Source organism: Lissotriton vulgaris, chromosome 1_1, assembly GCF_964263255.1.
Source record: "Lissotriton vulgaris chromosome 1_1, aLisVul1.2, whole genome shotgun sequence".
NCBI classification, from domain to species: Eukaryota; Metazoa; Chordata; class Amphibia; order Caudata; family Salamandridae; genus Lissotriton; species Lissotriton vulgaris.
In genome coordinates, this window is record NC_141685.1 from 1,922,332,870 (window position 1) to 1,922,355,880 (window position 23,011).

The 23,011-nt window shown below is 42.2% G+C and overlaps 1 protein-coding gene across 2 annotated transcripts in view; it reads left to right on the forward strand.

Moving 5' to 3' along the window:
• The window catches only part of NAV3 (neuron navigator 3), a 1,035,010-nt gene that overhangs the window by 339,687 nt on the left and 672,312 nt on the right, over window positions 1–23,011 (forward strand). For both annotated transcript variants that reach the window (XM_086919576.1, XM_086919578.1), the window contains exon 6: window positions 8,153–8,221. In XM_086919576.1, coding sequence (XP_086775702.1) covers window positions 8,153–8,221 — 69 coding nt within the window. The remainder of the gene's footprint in view (window positions 1–8,152; window positions 8,222–23,011) is intronic.

Genomic DNA, 23,011 nt, shown 5'->3' on the forward strand with positions numbered 1-23,011 from the left:
AAGCTTATCGGACTTCAGTTTTTGTGTTATAGATAACTGAATGCAGTGACTTTTTGGTAGTTGGGTCACCCCTAAGTGTTGCACCAAATGTTAGAAACATAATGAAGCAAAGGTGATGTATGGGGAGATTTTCCCACAGATGCAGCTTGTGAATTGGCCATTCCCTACTACCCTACCCCTGACTCCTTGCAGTGGTCTAGGATCTAAGGTCATTGATAAAATCTCCTTCCACTGTATGTCAGTCCCTCTGTGACTGAATTTCATCCATGGACATCCCTTCCTTTCTTCCTCTCTTAATACTTCTGTGAGACTGGGGTACAGAATGTGAAGAGCTGCTTTTAAGCTTCATAATTTGATGTTGGTATAATGTAGTTCTATAAAGCAAAATTTCAAAGAGGTTTGCAGTGGACAATTCATAATGGCTATGTCCTTAAATCTCAAAAAGCTAGCCTGCAGCCAGAGCAGAGATGTGAAATAAATCCAAAGGACTTTTGAGTATTCAGAGCCCACAGAGTTCTAGAACTTCATTGTGTACGGAGACATGATCCATAGTATTTCAAGCACCAGGTATTTTTTTTTAAGAGATCACACCATATAACCTTAAGTAAAATAAGAAACATAAGCAGGTGCACAAAAAATACTTATTGGTTCTTTTTATTTGTAAATGTATTTATTGATAGACAATATGTTAAAACTAGGTGTCATGTAGCATATTAAAGCTAAACAAATTCTCTTTTATTTTTACTCAGGGAAATATATATTTGAAAGTAGGCAAAACAAATATTGACTGAATATTCTTGGCTGATGTATTGTAGCTGGATTTCCTAGTTCAGGACAGCAATTGTTTTCAAACCTTAAATTATGAATCATGTATTATAAATTAACTTAGCTAGAACTGGACATCTGATGATTTTAGGTAGGCACGAGTCTATGATATTAGATGTGTGTGTTTTTTTCAAAGATAACGTTTTATTCAGTTCTGTGTTTTGCATGAACAGGTTTTTTAGAATTGTTTTGATGTATTTTATTTTTTATATTATTGAGTAATAAAATGAATTTATATAAATTAATTAAAAGTTTTGTTGTGTTGATCAATGTTGAATGGGAAACAGATTAAGCTTGGAAGATGTGATATGGTGAAAGTAAAATGTCAGCAAGAATTTTTGCTGAGGTGTTTACTCAAACTATTACCTTTTCTTGCCACTGACTCATATTATTATCCTTTTTTGTGACTGTTTATTGAGTATGCCCTGTATTTTGGTAATGAACGTTTTTCTGCCTATACTTAACATTTAACCAGGCATTCAAGGCATGAATTTGATAGTAACACACACAGATTCTGTCCAAATATTTAAATGAATACATATATATGTGGAAAAAATATTGAGAAACAAATTAAAACATTAATGAGGCAGTATTAGTAATAAATCTTTAATTCTACACATGTTTAAAGTAACACTGTTGGTAGTAATCTTTTAAATATATAGTAATGGCCCATTTCTATTGTTTAAATAGTGTTTCGGCTAATCTGCATCATACTAAATATAATTTTTAGGTTGCGCCTAGCGCTGCGCGCATGCGCTGCTCTAGGTAAAACGACCTTTTGGAATCGCTATGGACTTCCGGCCTAAGGCTTGCGGTTACGAGCAACACGAGCGTGCGTGCGTGCGTGCACCACTTGCGTGACGCTTCAGCTGCGTTCCTCGCTCATTGTGCTCATAACCGCAGGGCTTAGGCCGGAAGTCCAATTGGTATCCCCGTTTCGATATAAGTGAAAACAATCACTCTCTGTAATTCGGGGGCCGCCGTTTCGATCCATGCTGCTCGTGTGATTCCGGGCATGGATGGTGTTTGAATTGCTTTCCACAAGCCACCATTGATTCCCGTGCTATTGGCGATTTTGGGCCAATTACATTCCCACATGATTGGAATTATCTTCTGCATACCTGAGTAGCGAGGCCTGGCACCAGGATTAGGTTGCCCTATCCCGTCCTGAAGAAGACTCGCAGCTGAGGTTAAAATTCCCCTCCTTGCGTTAGTCGAGTCGAAACGTCGATGCTCTCCACCTACACAAGACCTGTACCGGTTTTCTCGTCCGACATTCCCTTGAAAGTGCATTGGTGCATGATTGTAATTTACAGAATATGTGTAAATAAATGTTTCAATCATGAACAGGTCTTCTGACACTGGTCTCCTTGCCAGTGATTACCAAACAAATTGAATTGTTTTACCGTCACTTCTATGACTTTCACTCTCACTACCCATCACTACCACTACCTAAACTCCATTTCCTTCCCTTTGCACAACATATTGCCATTATATCAACTGTGTTTTGAGTTTAATTGAATAATAAATGTTTTGTAAATGATATTGGCTTCCCTGGCGCTTCTTGTGTGGTTGCTTTGCACTCTCGCATTTTGCACATGCTTTCATAAAAAGGTTATTGATTGCAAACATGAGAGTGGCTCTTTAAGGTATTGAATACCAGTGTTGTAGTTCTTCACACAACACAGATTGTCTATAATTGAATTTATCTCATGGCAAATTAGCCGCGGACCATTTTTGTATTCTCCTACCGCACCCAGGTCCGCTGTTGATTTTTTGGCTTACCCCATTATTTATAATGGACAGGAGCGGGGTAGCCAGATAGTCTGATTGCGGACCTGGGGCTGCTGGCCAAGGATTGCTGAGATTAGGATGGCACCCAGCCTCCTGTCATGAAGAGTGAGACAAGGATCCACTTCCTGTCACCTAGAACAAGGTGGCATCCCACTTCTCACTACCAGATTTTATGCCGAAGTCCAGCTTAAATTAGCAGTTTGTTGTATTTGATGCAGCAGCGGATTTTGTGAGCCCTTCTCCCCAAAGAGCTCCAAACGAAGGGCGCTATCACCTCTCCTGCACACGCACTACTGTTCCCGCCTCTAAATGTCAGGCCCACTCTACTATAAGAACTGATTAAATACAGACGTCTTGACCCCTCCCTTCTTGCGAACACCATCTTTTATTCTTTTACAGGAGACCCCTTTTAATTGTTACAATTCCTTTGCTCACCTTTCCCACTTTTAGACCTAGCCTCCTCCGTGTCGTAGTTTCATTTATTTAGCACTGCCTCAGCCCTTGTTATGTGACGTGTTCCATAAAGGCTTTATATAAACACCACTGCTCATTGTCCCTCATATATTCTATTATTCTCTTCACCCCAGAATTGTCTTAAATCTGTCCCTTCACCTCCAGTCACACAGGTACCACCCCCACCGCCAAAGAGCTCTCATCTCTCCAGCAACCAGCACTCACATCCCCAGCACGCTACTCTGTTTGAAAAGTGTATTTGTAAGGCACTCTTTACCGTAACCACTCTCTAGGTGCTGATGCAGCGCACTTTAATCAGCCTTTCAGCAACCACGCCTTAGCATTTTAATTAAATGGTTCATTGAGGAAGGGAGCGTCCAGGTGTGGACCGGTGGGGCAGCCAGCATTTCATTTTGCAATACGACTGTTGCTTATTCTCTGTCAATCAACAGTAAAGATAATGACACACATGCACAGGGTATTATGGAACTGCAGGTTCACACATGGAATGTCTTTTTCCCCAATTATCCAGAAGCCGGTACTGTTTTATTTAGCATGCATGTTGTAGACTGAAGCTAGCGTCCATCGGGTAGCTTATTTTTTGAAGCCTATTACGTTTCACAATAGTTATTTTGTTAGTTGTTCCATATAACCTTTTAGTAAATTGACACAGCGGTGTTAAGTCAATTAGATAAAGGTTTAACACTTTGAGTGTGTGCTCCTTTTGTTGACTCCGTCTGTACAGAACTAAGATTAGGTACGCAGTTCTGAATGTGGTAACACTTAAACAACACCTGTAAGTACAGGCAAGAACATCTCTTTAATGATTTCTTATAAGGTCCCAAAGGCGAGACCTATTGGCTATGCCAAGGCTTGTTTCTTTTACGCGTTTCTCTTGTCTCCCCATGTTCCCTCCTGCTGTCATCTCTAGTCTTCTCTCAAATAGTCTTTACTCTTTACCATCTTAATATTCCTGTCACTGACTTTTGTTCTCTTTCTTTTTTCACTTTTTCACACTCTCCATTAATTGTTTCTCTCATGCCACTTAAGCCACTGACTGCACTCAACCCTCATCTCTCCTTTACTGCGTCACTTTTACTTTACGTGTCTTTATTGTCTCTTGATAATTGGTAACAATGCTTGATAAGATTTGGTGGACTAAGGGAAAACCTGGACATGAAGAAACAGAAGGAAGACGTGGGCGGTCACTTCTAATATTAGTGTGATGGATACTCTGGCCTGCCTTCAGGGTGCTGGTGGTGATCAGGAAAAGACTGGGGTTTCTGTAGCTCCCCAGTCGCTCTTCACAACTACCACTGAGCAGGTTCCTAGCATGTACAACATTTATTATTGCTTCTTATTAGATTTGACATATAATGGCACTCGCACCATTCATGGCAAACATATTGTATTCTTTGCATACTACAAGGCAAATTGGTTCAGCCCCTTTTTAGCAATTAGATTGTTTGTTTTAGTAACCTTCAGCCATTAACTTGTGACATTGTCCATTGCATTATAGTTCAGCCTGCAAGAGCATTTTAGTCTTACCTTATTTTTACTAATGGTTTGAGTCTAATATTCCTCCTATAATGAAATGTATGAGGTTTTTTTTAAAATCAGAAAAGTAAACCTTTTCATGACACTTTCAATTATTTGTCTGGCTCATGAATTGTGCACGCAAAGCAATCCTTTTGGTTATCTGTATTGACTGCAAAATGCATTGTTATTGCTTTTGTCAGTGCTCAAGTGGGATTGTTAAACCCAATGGATTTGCCAATGTTTCTTTAGTATGTGGGGCATGTCATGAGAATGAGAATTTTTCCAAATCTAGCTTTGATGTGCAGCTACTGAAAGAAGTGGGGTAAAGTGGTTGGTAAAATCACTTTTTGATTCGTGTTATTGGGAAGTTGGGAGCATCCTGTGGGGGTGCAGGTGGAGACAGAATATACCAATTCAATTATTCCAATTGACATTCTCTAGATGGTGTGTCCATGACGACAGTTGAGCAGGGTAGAAAAGATGCAGGCTGGGGTACATCATCGTTATTCAGAGGCCTTGTTTTTTATCTTGGTTTAAAGGAGTTCGAGAAACATGCAAATAGCTTAATACGTTCTTCATAATCCAAAGCATTTTTCTCACTTCAAGAAATCTTGTAAAGTGTAACAAGCAGATGTATACATCCTTTTCTCTGCATGTTATTTGTGATGTATTGAAAAAAACTGTTTCATAAAAATTCTTAAAGCATTTTAAGAGAGTAAGATGCAGAAGAAACATTTAGGGCCTTACTACGACTTTGGCGTTCTTCCAATAGGACCCCCACCAACACGGTTCCAGGAAGACGACCAAGGCTGTGGTTAGCCTCTCTCCCGGATTATGAGTTTAATCCAAGGTGGCGTGGCGGCGGCTGTGTTATGTTCATAAGAGTGCCTAAACAGTATACCACTACTGTGAGAGTGCCTGCATCACATTCCTGCAAGTTGTGGTATGCACCATGTTGTGCATGCCACATTGTGCAGGAACAAGGGTGCAATTCCAAGGCCTGGAATGCACCCATGGCCCAGATTCAGGCGGGAGCCCTGCTAGTCCTGTGAGAGCAAGATGCAGAAGAAACATTTAGGGGCTTATTACGACTTTGGCATTCTTCCAGTACGACCTCCACCAAGGCGGTTTCAGGAAGACCGCCAAGGCTGTGGTTAGCCTGTCTGCCAGATTAAGAGTTTAATCCAGATCGTTGTGTGGTGGCGCATGTGCTAAACTCATAAGAGAGCCTAAACAGCATACTACTGCTCTGAGAGTGCCTGCAGCACATTCCTGCAAGTTGTGGCATGCACCAAGTTGTGCATGCCACATCGGACAGGAACAAGGTTTCAGTTCCAAGGGGGCACAACATGTACCCCCTGAAGGCACCCCAAGGCCAAGATTCGGCTGCGAGCCCTGTTAGTCCTGTGAGAGCAAGATGCAGAAGAAACATTTAGGGCCTTATTACGACTTTGGCATTCTTCCAATAGGACCGCCACCAAGGCGGTTCCAGGAAGACCACCAAGGCTGTGGTTAGCCTGTCTGACAGATTAGGAGTTTAATCGAGGGTGGTGTGGCAGCGGCTGTGTTAAGCTCATAAGAGAGCCCAAACAGCATACCACTGCCCTGAAAGTGCCTGCAGCACATTCCTGCATGTTGTGGCATGCACCATGTCGTGCATGCCACATCGTGCAGGAACAAGGGTTCAATTCCAAGGGGGCACAACATGTGTCCCCTGAATGCACCCCAAGGCCCAGATTCAGTAAGGGTGCCCTGTTAAGGTGCCCTTACCTGCATGTCTGCCATCCTTGTCATGATGGGGATGCCTGCCATGAAAAGGTGGTGGATATGCAGGCTGTAATATACTCAGTGGTTCTGGCATCAGCGCTGTCAGCATATTCAGGCCATTTGCAGACCGCTTCCACAGCAGGATCCTTGATCCTGGCAGAAGTCGCGGTCTTGTAGTGGTCCCACTGACACTCTGATAATATTGTGGGCGGACTCGCCAGGGTCCTGGTGGTCAGACCGCCACCACGAGTACTTCAGTCCCAGGACTGCCGTACTCATAAAAAGGCCCTAAGTGTATTGCAATAAACATTTCTGTGGTTTTTGGTACATCTACGTTTGTAGTTCAGAATTCATGGAAAATACTTCATTTTGAATGATTAACTTGATTTTATGGTTCAAATTGCTTTTGTAATTAGGTCAGCAATTACTGTTCCAAAATTCTTCTTTGAGCTAGGGAAGTAATTCCCATAACAGATGTATGTATATAGTGCACAGTGTTCTCACCCCAGTGACTACTGAACGTACTAATTTTTTGTCAGTGGCTTAGTTGCCATGTGTGAGTGCCCATGATTAAAGCCTGCGGCCTGAAGTTTAGAAAGAGATCAATACAGTGGGTGCCTTACACCCGCATCTATCTGACAAGCTCCTCAATGAGTAGCATCACAAAGCAATGAGTAGCCTCGATATCTGTTGTCTACCTTTTGAACTCATAGTGCTTCAGATGTATGTTTCGATTTTATCAACATCTAGGTGTTGATCTTTTTCTCACCTGTGCGCGTGTCAAATCGAACAACCCAGTTGAGAGCATAGCATGGCAAGAGATCTAAATACATCATGGCCCCTTTTATGAATCCTACAGTTCAGCAATTGCCTACAAAGTGTGATTATTGGCCCTCACCACACTGTCTTTTCGTCCTCTTTAGTTCACAATTACTTAGACGTCTGTGCTTTTCCTAGCTCCCAGTCAGTCCGATATTAATGCCAAGTATTCCAGGGTGTTGACAAAAGGGAAATGTTCTCAAATATTGTGCTGGTTATTGTTGATTCATAGTGGAGAAGTGTGGCTCAATGGTTAGAGCAGCAGACCCTGATGCAGAGGTCTAGCCCGGGACCAGGGTTCAATTCCCCGCCTTGGCGGGTCTTGGGCTCAAAATTCCATGGACCTGATAATTCTCGCCTCGGTGCCTATTCCAATCATGGAGTCCCACTCTGCAACTCTGGGCAATAGCTTGCTTAATCTCCACAACAGGCCCCACAACGCTAAGGATGCCTGGCCTCCACCTTGGTGGTGCCCAGGAGTGGACGCCTCACAGGGAAAGCCAGGATTGGTTCCACAGCGGTATTCGTACAAACGCCTTGAGATCCTTGCGGGTGAGTAGTGCGCTAGACAAGTATCAATTTACATTTTATAAACCATTGAAGAAGTGGCTCGTTCTCCTTTGTGCATTGCCATCCTATTGGTCGGTGCAAAGAATCAATTTTCGTTTCAGTGTCAATTGTGACAGTAGAGATATTATTACATGTGGCAAACATCCCGTCATAGCTGTGCGTGGTAGGGGCAATGCGAAGCAGGAGCCATCACCACGTGTTCTTATCTTTGCAGTTTCTGCCTGTGTGCCTTTTTCAATTACTGTACATTGTCACTTCTTAACGCTACATATTGTACAATGTTGTCATCCGTGTTTTATGTGCATGTTCCCATGATATGACATCCCATGCTGTTTGTTTTGTCCTTCCTGTGCATAATTCAATTTCTCTGTTTCTTCTTACACAGTCTGGCAGCCAGATATGCAACTCCGTCTAATCACAGTGGAATTGCAGCCAGTCCAAAAAAGACTACTAGGTTCGTTGACATTTCAAATGTATTGTGTGTTAGTGAAAGACCCCTTGAGTTGATGGATACTTGTGTCGTATCCCATGAGCCTCAGCAACCCTGAAAGCAGATATCAACAGCTGTCACTCAACAATGTTTTATGATTTACGCTTTATCCAGCATTGAGCGTTGGCACTTAAAGTCTCTCCTGGACCGATTGCAGTCCTGTACACTGATTGTGAGAATGGAATTATCAATTCGGCAACAGCCTGTTGTAAATTGACAGCGACAAAAACGTTCTAGAATCTTTACTAATGTACAATGCTTTGAAATTCAGTAACTATTTTAGAAACATTTGTGTCAGACAGTCTTAAAACCAATTTGACTTCTGTGAATCGACTGTGACTTGCCTTGAAACTTTGTTAAATATTCCCTTAAAGTAATTGGATTTGTTGTTAGGTTTTTGAGCTACTAATCATCCACATACAAAAACATGTTTGGTTTAGGCATGTTTTAAATTACGGATGCACATTGACGGATCTTAGCTAAGACACAAGAATATCTATCCATGCACCCCACTGAAAAGATCTAAGTCCATGCATTGCTCTTCAACGTGTAAGTAGAAAAGCAATATCCTTTACGAAACTTTTTTTTCAGCTAACACACACCTCCCCATTAAGTGCAACATAAATCTCATATCTCCACTTTCTCTGCTACTCAGCAGCAGCAGTAGACCTAGACATATCACAGGTATGGGAACAGTGTGACCAGGCCAATATATTTGGTCCAGCCTCCCACCTCACTCGTACATAAACTCTCTAATGCGCATTCATGATTACAAGGAGATGCTTACGTTAATCTGCCTGGCATTGCTGCTGTGCCCCCAGTCCACTGCCCCCTCCGCACATGCTTTGAGTGAGTTCGTCCGTGGTCAGGCAAAGGTTGAAGAAGGCCTAGTCTGAAGCATGCTGCTCTTTGATAGGCCATTATGCCTATTCAGACAGCGATGCATTGTCTTCTCCTGACACTGTGCTACTAAGCAATAATTCAACAAGTTCTTTAGTGCTTCCCCCACCCCTGAGACTTTGTGGGTGTAAACAACTACAGGGAATCCACTTTTGTAAAGGTAAGTGATATATTTAGTGTGGAACTCAGTTAGACTAATGTTAGTGATTGAGTTGGTACTTCATACTCTCTGACAAGAATTTTATAAATACCCCTGCAGCAGCCTTCTTGAGTGTTATGTGTACTTGTTACAATTGGGTGCCATGATATACATTTACTTACATACATGTCTTAAACTGGTGAAATGAGGAGCGTTTCCCTTTTTCACCCATTTGCAGTTCGGCGACAGTAGGTTATGTATTCTCTCTTACTCAGTTACCTGAGGATAAGTGGACCCTGACTCTTTATTTCTCTTCATTATCTCAATTTACTTGATCCAAAGCTTACTCTTTGTCCAATTGTGGCATAAGTCAATACAATGTCTAGCAAGATGGGCAAACAGTTTCTAGAGCACATATATAAACATTGCGCTGTTATAGGTTAACAAAACACCAGCTATGACTGCCGTGAACATTCCACAATAAATCCACTATTCACTCTCTCACTACTGTTACTTAGAGGGTATAATCTTTTCTCTCAATATGGAAAACCTCTCTTACCTTCATTGTTGCACATTACTCTGGCTCCTCTTAACCACCTATTAAAGAATGCTCTCCTCATTCGCCTTTCTTCTGTACTAGCAATCTGTTGTTCGCTTAATCAAACAAGGAGTAGCAAAGCCAATCAGTCTCACGCTGCCAATGATGAACGAGTGGCACAGTCAGCTTTGCCAGTGCCAAAATGACTATGTTAAAAGTATAGATTTCTATACTTTTAAGATGCCACCACATTGCATGAAGCAAAGTGTGTTGCATCGTCATGTGCATCACTTATGTTGCTTCAATGGTATAATGCAAGGTGCGTCATGCAATATGGTGGCCATCTTGAAAGTAAAGAAAACATGGTTTTCAGTGTTTTTTATACGTTTAGTATGTCTAATGTTAAATGACAATGCTTTTAACATGTCTAATGCACATGTCCAGTGCCGGTTAATTTTAAAAGCTTCAGGCATTGGCAAAGCCAGTAGTGGCAATCACATTGAAAGGAACAGCATTGGATAGTGTAACAGCACAGCATCCAGGGGATCACTAAGACTGCCAGCTGGCACTTGGTGGACCACGGACGAGCATTAGGAGAACATCCCGGGCATCATCAAGGCTGCCATCCAGCACCTGGCATGCCGGTGAGGAGCAGGAGGTGGGAGGGTTGAAGTAAAGAGCAGGAGCGTGCTACGAAAACCATGACATGTATTCCCATGCAGGACCAAACAAATAATAAAATAAAATAAAACTGGGAAATTAAGTAATTGATGTCAGCAGTGAAAGGCTACACGCTAGGCAGCCAGAAAGAAATGGGGAAACCAAATTATGCTTCACTGGCAGCAAAAACACAAAACAGTTAGGGAGGCCATAAAAAAGAGGGGAACTGAGATTGACAACAAAGGCATCTGACCATAGGCAAGACCTGCCTCTGTGTAGTAGTGTACACAATGCTGTTCCAGCAGACAGAGGTCTGAATCGGGACTACAAAAACAGGAACTAGTGTTACATCTGTGCTGAAAAAAATGGAATCAAAACAGCGCACCTGGGCACGAGTTACCCTAGCCACCCTTTTAGCCTCGGCATCCATCCGAAGGCGGCCTGGTAGGATTGTTCATTGAAACTTGGTTTTGGTCTCCGGAACCTGGGCCCCCCTCTCTCAGGATGAGTCTGAGAGAACCTTGTTAACGCCTTAGATAATGAGCTACCCAGCAGTCACTGATGAGATGACATCATTAGAATCACTGTTATCAGTCTACATTTCCTGGTCTCCACCCCTTCTCTCCATAACTCTCTTCAGCTGCCTTACCCTTTTCCCCACCAGTGCCAGCTCCCAACATTTTAATGGGGACGTCGCAGGACATTTGGTTTACACTGGAACTTTTTGCACAACACCACAAATAGGAGTACTTCTAGAGAGAAACATACACATCTCCAGTGATATGCAACTTCCCATCATTATACAAGATACACGTCGCTTTTATTAATTCTAAACGGCTTTAAAAATACTGCACAGTGCATCATGCGCGTACCTCCTCGACCCCATGCATTCTACGCTCTTGTAATCCGACAGCGACGACGAGAGGGGTTTCTTCATTCCTCTCTCAAAAGATACAGAAATGAAGAATGGGGACATGAAAACTCGGCGTCTCGCTGTATAATTTCTGCCTCAGCTTGGGCTGCATCGGGCTCTCCTTTTGCCGCTGCCTCCTGTCCATGTTTTACCATTTGTTACCCCAGCACCCTGCTTCGCCGGCTGCTGGCGGCGGAGTTTGCGGGGTCAGCCCTGGAATGTTACGGGTCGCTGCTCGGCAGCGGGCGCAGACGGGTGGCTTTGACACCTGTTACTGTGACAACATTAGTCTGACCCCGAGGCTCCCTGGAGGCGTCTGCTAAACCCCCATCCCACAGAACGGTGCATTATGCGGCACCGTGTGATACGGAGAGTTTTGTGATACATAGAGCACGACGCAAATACAGGTTTACTTCAAAGGATGGAGCCTTCCTCGAGTCAGGGCGGTAACCTGACGTTTGTCATTTCAATATGTTTAATGCATGTGCTAATATTGCATCTAATGAGATAATAGAAACGAGCAGAAGTGCGTACTTTGATTTTAGTCCACAGTGATATTTGAATATATTCCACTAGATTTATAAATATGCTGCCAGCTCTACTGAAGTTTGTTTAGTGGTAGAATGGTAGGTCTGACTACCCCTTGTCCTTGGCAATCAAAATCAACTTGCCAAAAATATTATTAAGAATAAAACCAGACTTAGGAGTAGAAATGATTCCGACTTGCCACCGTGACTAAAATGTCATAATACACACCAGAGTCGCATTGGCCTCTAGGGCAGCCAGGGAGTGCCAAATAAGCTGGTCTGGCAGGCCAGTGTTGGGACAGTTTTTGAGCTCTTTGTGGACCTGTTTTATGCTCTGCTGGGCCGTTTCTTACTGTTAATTTCCCTGATATTAAAACAAACATTGTCTAAGCAACCACAAATACATACAGTCCTCCCTACCTTACAAAGCACCTATGCAGCGTTTCTTTTCAAGTTCAAAAGTGCCCTAATTTGGAAACACTGACGCTTTTTTTAACTAGCTAAGTCACTACTGGGTTCCACTTTAATTTTGGTTCCCATCCCTTTTTCTACCTCTGACCAATCCTGTTACATGCAAGTGATTTGTCCTTTGCTTAATGTCTCCTATACTTTCAGTAGGTGGCATTTGAGTCGCAGAACCTACACAGGGCTCTCTGTATGCCCGTGAAAATTCAGTGGTCTTTGTCCTCGGTTTGCGACAGTGGTCGACGCCAACCCACTCTAGGCAGCTAGTTTCAGATCTCAAGCTAAAGATTACAAGTCAGAAGTGCTCGCGGTAGTGCAAGCGTCTTGTTAATTCACCCTGGATCAGGATTTACGCCCGATAATCGTGGTGTCGGCTCAGTGGCCGTTCTCGCTCACCATAGGCACACTTAATAGTTGAAGAATGTCCCTTAAGTAATCTAAGGGTAAAGAGGAATCTCAATACAAACCCTAGACTTCAAGGCCCAGAATGATGTGAGAAATGTTAGTTAAGAATTTTTCTTTACATTCCTCAGGTTCCACTCGACTATAAAAAAAATACCATATACATGGTTTTATTTGGCACAAAGTGTATTTGAAAAAGTAAAGCAAGTCCTTGAAAACAATAATTATAAAAAGTTTCACGTGCATTAGTTTTTTTAATTTCAAATCATCTTTATTGATAAAACAAAAAACAAATAAGGCACAAATAATGAAATACACAGTAAATAATGAGAACGTGAAAGATATATAAATCAAATACAAAATACAAAGTGTAAAATACAAAATAGAAAAATAGAAAAATAGGATGCACATCAAAGTCCAAGGGTGATGACCAATATATACATTTGTTACATGGATGCGAATTGGTATGTACATGTGATCTCCTCTAGGGCCCAGGGTTACAGACATCACGGAAAACCAACAAGTCCTTAGTCAAATCGGGTAAGTGCGTCATGTGAGAGTATCGCCATAAATTCTTCGCTGGTATATGCAGCTAGTATGGTATCAATACCGCGATACCTATATTGTGGATTGCCTTTCATGGGTGGTCAAATGAAAAGGAAGAGGCATCAAGGGATTTCCAAAACTTCTTATGTGTGGAACGCCAGGGGGAGGAGTGCAGAGCAGGATTATCCGCCCCTCTTATGTAGGACACCCACTCTTGCCACATCTTGAAGGATACCTCAGAGGCGCTCTTCCATTTACACAAAATCACCTTACACGCCAAGGTGAGCAGTAAGTCTAGCAATTGGCGATCATTATCATTTGCCAGTTTTTTTACAATCAAACATTCTTCCCCAATAGTCCCCTAGTGAGGGGCAGTTAAAAAGCATATGGGTTAGGTCTCCTATCTCTGAGTTGCAGTTCCAACATTTGGGGCTGTCCCTTAGTTGAAGTTTAAAAAGTGTATTTGGTGTCCAGTAAGTCCCATATAATCAGTCAAGGGAGTCTGTCATCCTTCTTGACTGCTTTGAACCAAAAAGGGAAGTAGCACTCTAGCATCAGAAAAATACAGGGTTGTAGCTGACCATATCCACCCAAAAGTAGCAGCAGCACGTAGGATGGATTTCCACATGTGTCCTAAGCCAAAGGAAATAAACAATAAGCCTTCACGAAGGACCCTGTATGAGGCAGATACACTGTCACTGCTGTTTGGACATCAATCAGGGATGTAACAAAGGCCCCTAGAGCCCCTGTGATGCCGGGGGCCTCAAGCTCTAGTGGCCCCCACCAGCACAGTACCCTGGCCTGAGAGCACCTGAGTTTGGTCGGAGTGCGCCCCCTCCAAGTAATTGGATGGGGGGGCCATCAAGTTTTGTAATGCCTCTGACATCAAGAGCGTGGTATTGCACTCCATGCCAGACCAGATAACCAGAATCCTCAAAAGAGAGATTGGGAAGGACAATATGCTGGGATGCCTGGTAGCTAGATAAAATCTTAGGTTCAAAGGGTGGAGAAATCCTCAAAAACAAACCTTATAGTACAGTTCCTCATAAGAGAGAGCTCCAATCTACCCAAAATCCTTGCTTAAGTAATTTCTACCATAAAAGTAACTTTTATGTGTCAGAAATGTCTGCAAGATCATTTCTAATGGTTTAAAGGGTCTTCCTTCAAAACATTAAAAATAAAGTTATTAAAATAGTCCTGAACCTAGTTTCTGTCAACTCAAAACCCTGGAAAAGTTGGTAAACTTGACATCTATGGGGTACAGTCAACTCATCCCCAAAAAACCTCCTCAAAACTACCAGGGGAGGCTTTATCCTGGTATGAGGATACAATAAGTCAAATGGTGGAATGCCTTAGGATAAAAATCAAACAGGGAAAGTTTGAGAAAAAAAGCAGAGTTAGGGCTCCCCCAACTAATAACCCTTGGTTTGATGATGAATGTTGGTATTTAAAGGCTGTTATCAGGAAACACGAAAGAGGCCTTAGGGGTAATAATAATGATATTTCATCATCAGAACTAAAACACCTAAGATTAAAATATAAGACGACCATTAGAGATAAAAAAAGGTTATTTAAGGAAAAATGTTGGATGAGCTTACTCGAGACTATTGAAGAAAAAAATGTCAAAGGATTCTGGAAACTGATTAAGGAATGCACGGGTGAGGTGGCGGGATCCATGCTGTGCTCCGTCCCAGAGGCCAAGTGGGTAGCCTATCTAGGGGAAATATATGGTAAGTGGCCGAGCAAAGGGAAAATAATCTCATCAAGCTGGCCAGAAGTGAGGGATGACATACTAGTGCATTTCACCTCAGGAAATATTAGGAATGTAATAGCTGGCTTAAACCTAACCCGAGCGGCCGGACCAGACAATTTACCAGCAATTATCATAAAAACTAACTCAGAAAGGTGGGCTGAGTTTTTTTCAAATATGTTTCAGGGGATATTAAAGACTGGTATCATGCCAGAAAGCTGGAAAGGGGCAATCATTAGACCTGTTCATAAAAAAGGTGATGTAAATTCCCCCAAAAATTACCGCCTAATAAATCTCCTCGATATTGGGGAAAAGGTATTTTCCAAGGTAATCCTAGGCCTGCTACAGGATTGGGCAGAGGATAACCAGTTAGTACCCCCAGAACAGGGTGGGTTCAAAGAAGGGCATTCCACGGTGGATCACTGCTTTGCTCTCTGGGCCATCGCGCGGAAGTCGATAGAACAGAGGGGTAATTTATTCTGCTGTTTTGTGGACTTCCGCGCGGCTTTCGATCTTGTGGGTAGGGAGCAGTTATGGGCAACCTTGGAAGGATATAATCTACACGGAGACCTTTTGGCCATTATAAAAGCCTTACACACAGAAAACTGGGCCCAGATAATCTTGGACGAGGAGGGTGGATTGTCTGGGAAGATCCAGATTGGAAATGGCTTGAGGCAGGGTTGCGTACTCGCCCCACTGCTTTTTTCTCTGTTTTTGGCCGACCTACCAGCAAAACTAAGTGAGGTTAAAGGGGCGAGTCCAAAATTGGGAGGAAATCATGTTTCGTGCCTACTATACGCGGACGATTTAGTGATTATGGACCTGACACAGATAGGCCTCCAGAGGAAATTAAACATGTTCAATGAATACTGCCGGAATAAAAAGTTAACAGTGAACATGGATAAAACTAAAATTTTATGCTTCGGTAGGAGTAAAACTAGCTTCCTGTGGTATCTGGATACAAAGCCACTCGAAAGGGTGAACGAATACAGATACCTGGGAATCTGGTTTAAGAGTGACCTTAAATGGTATACCCATCTGGAGGCTCTCAAAATGAGGGCATCTGCCTCTGTGAAGGGGCTAAAAAGATTTAATAGTGTGTACGGGGAAAATTCAGATAGACCGGTCATAAAAGCCTACCTAGCAATGGTCCCCCCCCAATTCCTGTATGGGGCAGAAGTGCTCTATTTAAGTGGGAAAAAAGGGTGGGATAAAGAGGAGGGAAATATTTTAAAAAACCTGTTCTCTCTGCCTAAATCTTCTATGGTACATGCTGCAAGACTGGAGCTGGGAATTACCTCCTGGGCAGTAACTGCCTGTATGGCACTAAACCGCTTTTGGCAGCGCCTAGGGTCTGGAGAGCACTTAAAAATTTCACAGTGGTGTAAAAGTGAAATTGTCGCTAGCGAACTGACCTGGGCGAAAGAAACAAGAGCCGCACTAAGTGAAGCCTATGGTGTGTTGGGTTTAAAACTATGCCCGGAACTGAGTCATCCACATATAGCTAGGAAGGAATTGAGGTCACTGGGAGCCGAGACGTCCCGCACATATGATAGAGAGTATCTCTTGCAGAAAGTTTCGGTATCATATATGACCCTGGCCTGGGAACTTAACCAACAGTACCCCTATTTAGACAGATTGCCCAGCTACCGCCTAAGACGTGAGGTCCTAAAAGTGCGAATGGGGATAAACCCCTGCTATGGGAACAAGGAAGCCAAAAATTTTATGTTGAATAATAATGGAACCTGTACTTGCGGGTTGGGTACCCACTGCGATATTGTACACATTTTACTAGATTGTATGATTTTTTTAGATTTACGAAAATAAATTTTATGTCCGATTTTTAAAAAATACAGGATCAGAAATAGGATGCAAGCTGTTAGCTTTATAGCTGAAATGAGGTATCTAGATATTGCTTGTGCTATGGGGAAATTTTTGTGTAAAGTCAAGTTGTTTCTAAAGTGTTCAGAGTAAATATCTTAGGCGGCGCTCATGGGGGGAGGATGAGCCTGTACATGTAAAGGTTAACGTTGTGATTTGGAACCTTTGGAATTGATTTGATGTTGATGGAAATTACCTGACTTAATTACCCCTAGGGGTATTTTTGTATTTAGTACGAAGGAATGTACTATTTTACGGGAAGTACAAATGCCATGTTTTTAATATGATCTTGTTCAAGTTTTAACAGTAATTTTATGTATAGGGTATACTTTTAAGGTTGTAATTAACCAAATAAAGTTTTCTTACTGACTGACCTCCTCAAAACTGTAAATGCTGCCAGGTGGGCTTCTAACGAAGAAAAGGCTAAACCTAGTCCAATACCATCAAAATGTGTATGGCTTCTCATTGTACAGTGGAGGTCCTGAAGATGAGTCTAGTGGTACAGAGACCCAACAGAAACGATGAATACATGCTCTGCACAAGAGTTGAGAAAAGCCCCAATGAACTCTTACTTTGACAGGGCACAACACTACAAGACTTTAGGATTATGGATCCCCCTTATACCCACAGCATTGCGTACACCAATGCCAACAGAATCCTGGACAACTGGGGAGTTGAGGGACGGATGTATGGCGTTACAACGCATAATTTTACATCCCATACCATTACAACGCGATTTTTACAACGCAGGATCCGTTAGAATGCATGCCTTTACAACGCATGTCATTACAAAGCAGATGCTATTACAACCCATGCCATTACAACGTAAGTATAGGTAAGTATATCTTTTAAAAAAAATGTAATTAAGTTAATTTAATTAATTTAATTTAATTAATTTAATTTAAATAATTTTTACATTGAAATTAATTTAATTTAAGTAATTTAATTCTATTAATTTAATTTAATTAATTTAAAAAAATTAATTAATTTAATTTAATTAATTTAATTTAATTAAATACATTTAATTAATTTTAAAATTGTAATTAATTTATTTTAATAAATTAATTTAATTAATTTTATTTAATTAATTAAAAAAATGCAATTAATGTAATTTAATTTAATTTAATTTAATTTATTTAATTTATTTAAAGTCGTTTTTTTAAAAAAAAACTGAACCCTAAAAATACCCCTGTACCCCAAAACCCAAACCCAGCCCTAAAACCTAAAAATACCCCTGTACCCCAAAACCCAAACCCAGCCCCGAAACCTAAAAATACCCCTGTACCCCAAAACCTAAACCCAGCCCTAAAACCTAAAAATACCCCTGTACCCCAAAACCCAAACCCAGCCCTGAAACCTAAAAATACCCCTGTACCCCAAAACCCAAACCCAGCCCTGAAACCTAAAAATACCCCTATACCCCAAAACCCAAACCCAGCCCTGAAACCTAAAAATACCCCTGTACCCCAAAACCCAAACCCAGCCCTAAAACCTAAAAATACCCCTGTACCCCAAAACCCAGCCCTGAAACCTAAAAATACCCCTGTACCCCTAAACCCAAACCCAGCCCTGAAACCTAAAAATACCCCTGTACCCCAAAACCCAAACCCAGCCCTGAAACCTAAAAATACTCCTGTACCCCAAAACCCAAACCCAGCCCTAAAACTTAAAAATACCCCTGTACCCCAAAACCCAAACCCAGCCCTAAAACCTAAAAATACCCCTGTACCCCAAAACCCAAACCCAGCCCTGAAGCCTAAAAATACCCCTGTACCCCAAAACCCAAACCCGGCCCTAAAACCTAAAAATACCCCTGTACCCCAAAACCCAAACCCAGCCCTAAAACCTAAAAAAACCCCTGTACCCCAAAACCCAAACACAGCCCTGAAACCTAAAAATACCCCTGTACCCCAAAACCCAAACCCAGCCCTAAAACCTAAAAATACCCCTGTACTCCAAAACCCAAACCCAGCCCTGAAACCTAAAAATACCCCTGTACCCCAAAACCCAAACACAGCCCTGAAACCTAAAAATACCCAAACACCCCAAAACATATACCTCAGTACCCCAAAACATATACCTCAGTACCCCAAAACATATACTCCTATACTCATACTTATTTTATAAAATTATCTAAATTAATATATTTAATTTATAATATAAAAAAATTAATATATTTATTTATTATTAATATTAATTAAATTTTTAAAATAATATTAAATAAATTTTTTAAAAAATGATATACTTACCTATACTTACATTGTAATGGCATGCGTTGTAATAGCATCTGCTATGTAATGTCATGCGTTGTAAAGGCATGCGATGTAATGGATCCAGCGTTGTAAAAGTTGCGTTGTAATAGAAGTGCGTTGTAAAAGTTGCGATGTAACGGTTGTCTCCCTTGAGGGACAAATGAACCAGTCTAAATAAGGGGAACTTGAGTACCTCATAAGTGCTACATGCTCGGCAGGGGGTGCCTGCAGCTTCACATACACCCTCTGGGCTAATTTCAACCCAAAGTAAAGGGCATGGACCTGCTGAATTTATTCTTGGTTAAAATCATATTTGTTTTGCAACATGAGTATGTGAAACGACAAAGCTGGGATGTACATTACTCCGTTTTCTTGGCCTAGGCCGAACAAGGCCTCAATAAGTTCTCGACTCCATATTAGATTACAGAGTAGCCATATTTTCAAAATGCTTTCATTTCTCAATGACACGGCATGCAGTGTAATGTGCACTGATGCTTTGTGATGACATGTTGTTCTTGGAGAGCCTCCGACCAGGTTAATTTGTTTCTCTCCAAGGTCTTTCCAGGGTCTCTACCTGTCTTGTTCACTGTAGATCCATTCATTTATTTAGCTTTCACTGTTTATGTAGCTAGATGTGTACTGTTGCTTTCAATGACATTAGGTCAGAGTGGAGTTTATTAATACTTATTTAGTGAGACAGTTCTGGAATGATGGTATTATGTGACATATTAATTCTGTATTTTGACAGTGGCGGCTCCTCAGCTAAGGCGGAGGATCATAGCCCCACTGCTTGTGGAACATTGTGAAAGAAAAAAGAAAATGATAATAAAGTAAGGTATTATCATTTTAGTTTTAGTATCTGCCAGTTTTGGGCGGGCCGGGCTCCTGTGACCAGGGATGAGGAGAGGTTGATGCACTCTAAAGTGTGCATGATGGTTTGGCAGGCCGTCTTGGCCTGGCCAAACCATCAAATGCACTTTGTATGTTCTCCACCTAGGCTTCCATCCCCCATCTGAGTGCCGAACTGCGGCGCTCAGACCAATCACATTGCTGCATTGTAATAAGCTCAGGGCAGCCTGGACGCTTCCTTCTTCTGGCCGGAGCTGAGGGATGACATGGGGAGAGAAGCGGAGATCAGGTAAGTGAATTTTTTTTAAACCTCTCTCTTCCCCTCCCCACACCCCATACCGGCCGTCGCTGCATTTTGATTTATGAATATGTTATACATTTGCTCACCTTATGCTGTGCGATTTCCATTGGTTTCCATTATGAATTTGTTCATAAAAAGCCATGATTTTGAGGCTCTTTGTGTCCTTTCTCCAAACTGTGAGGAATGCTGTCCGATTAATCTGTTGCTTATTCTGGTTTTAGACTGTTTTCCAGATTTTGCATCTATTTAAATGCTGCCAGCCTATATGGTGAATTAATTCTGAGAATTATGCTAATTTTCCATGGCTGATTATTATGCTTTTTGTCTGATTAGAGACTAACAATGGTTTGCCTTCTGTATTCACTTTAATATTTTTAATATTCCTTCATGGATTGTAACGTACTGATATGGACCCATTTTTAGTCTCAAGGCTTATTAATTAATTGACATTTGAAATGCTGTTTTAAACCGTACCTTTAAGGGCATCTGTTCTTAAGGACAACACCTTCCCTGATCCTACATAGCCACTTTATTCCATATCTTATCCGATTATCTGAGAGTTAACAAAACTGATAGTGTCTTAAATGAGTTGTATGTTGGCAAAAAAATGAAAACGACAAGGTTGTTTTTTAACATTAAATAAGCATCCTTTTTCGGATGCTAGCGTTCCTGCATGTGGTACAACTATGACTTCTGTCCTCAATATTCAAATTGGAATATATGCTATCCCATTTGTTTGATTTTTGCCCCAGCCTCACACTACTTTTGTGTATGGAGAAAGGTCTAGGCCTGCCTTTGACAATAATCTGGTCACTGATTGTGATGAATCTGGAGCTGTGCAGCAAGGAAGTCCTCAGCTATGACAGAGGACTATTGTTCTTGTCACAGGTTCATGCATGTAGCAGGGTGGTGGCAACATATCGTGTTCAGTAGCGGTCATAGCATGACTAGACATTGGGGTTGGAGTTGAGCAGGGTTTTGTTGATATTCATCCATTTGTTTTTGCCTGCCTGATATATTTACTTTTAAATTGTATTACAGACGATAGCTTCATTATCCTATAATCTGTTCTTGAGGAGTGAAGCACTGTGATGTGTTCTAGTTTGGTGGTTGCTGGCAGATTTCTCTGTTTTTTTGCACTCAGCAGTGTAGATTGGTTGTTAAATTACTCACTCACACGAGTTCGCCTTTATTCCCTATTTGCTTACGAAAGGTGCAGTCTGTAGACTTGCCACTAGGTGACATGTGAGGGCAGCGTTGTTCTGTTTGCCTGCCTGGGAATCTTTGAATTGGTGTGTTAGGAGCCATGTGATGGCTCAGGTGATGGTTAAAACCAGCCACGGCCCGTGGAGGGAGTTTCGGTAGAGCGGAGAGGCGGGGCGGGGGAGGGGCAGGGTGGGGGGTGCTAAAAACTGGAGTATGGATAATTGAAGGTAAGTAAACAATTTAATTAATAAAACGAATTTCGTAGCGCGCCCTGCATCGCAAAATGCGACGCAGGTGCGCTTGAAATTCGTTTTATTAATTAAATTGTTTACTTAACTTCAATTATCCATACTCTAGTTTTTAGCACCCGCCTCTCCGCCCCACCGAAACTCCCTCCACGGGCCGTGGCTGGTTAAAACACACCTGCAGGGAAGCGTGTGTGGTTTTCTAGGTGGTGAGGGACTTTTTCTGGTCCGGGTCTGGTAGTGAGTCAGTGTTGGCAACTGTGGTTAGCAGAGATGGCAAGTTTGAGTTTGCTACCTGAAGTGAAGTAGGCGAGGAGGTGTGGGTTTGACTGGGGGATCTGAGGCCATCATCGTCGCCATTGTAACACCCCAGGCTACTGACACAAAATTACAAGTAACACACCTCTGGTTCTCGTTGGGATTGATGCACGATCAGCTCCTTCAATTATCAAAGTGTCATTCCTGAACGTCTCAATGCATGCTCCATCTTTATGTTGTGGTGGGTGGCACACTACATGGACAACCAGAGAGGGAGATTGAGCACAAGCACGGCTGCTGGGGCCCGTGTACACACAATAAACAGGGGCGTAGCTTCGTGGGTGTTTGGGGTGTTACACCCCCCCTACTAAATGTATTTTCTAATGATTAGTGGGGTGCAGGTGCTTTCAGTCCGGTATGGTGAGGTGTCTGTCAGATTTCATCTGGGATTTTTGCACACCCCCACTAACAAAAACAAACACACTCTCTCATCTTTCTTTATTTTGAAAGTCCCAAAACATTTAGCATATTTTTCAAAATATTGTGTCTCTCACTTAGTACTCATACCAATCCACATTCCTCTTCCTTTTCTCTGTCCATTTAGCCCCCCTCATCAGGGTGCTTGTCGTCAGGGGCGGATTGGCAAGGCGGGCATTCGGGAATGGGCCGAAGGGCCTGTGCCTCAGTACCCTCTGTGGGCCGTTTTTTTTCTCCCCTGTCCCAGCCCACAGAGAGTGGACTAGGAAAGGGGAGAAAAAAAACCGGCCCACAGAGTGCACGGAGACAGAGACTGAGAAAATGAAAGCAGCCTCGCTGTGCGGCCAGAGAGCGATTGTCAGCTGTAGGCTCTCCTTAACCCCTACCCTGCCAAGCAATCAAGCTGAGGCTGGGCTGGGGAGGGGTGATTGTTTGGAATAATCGG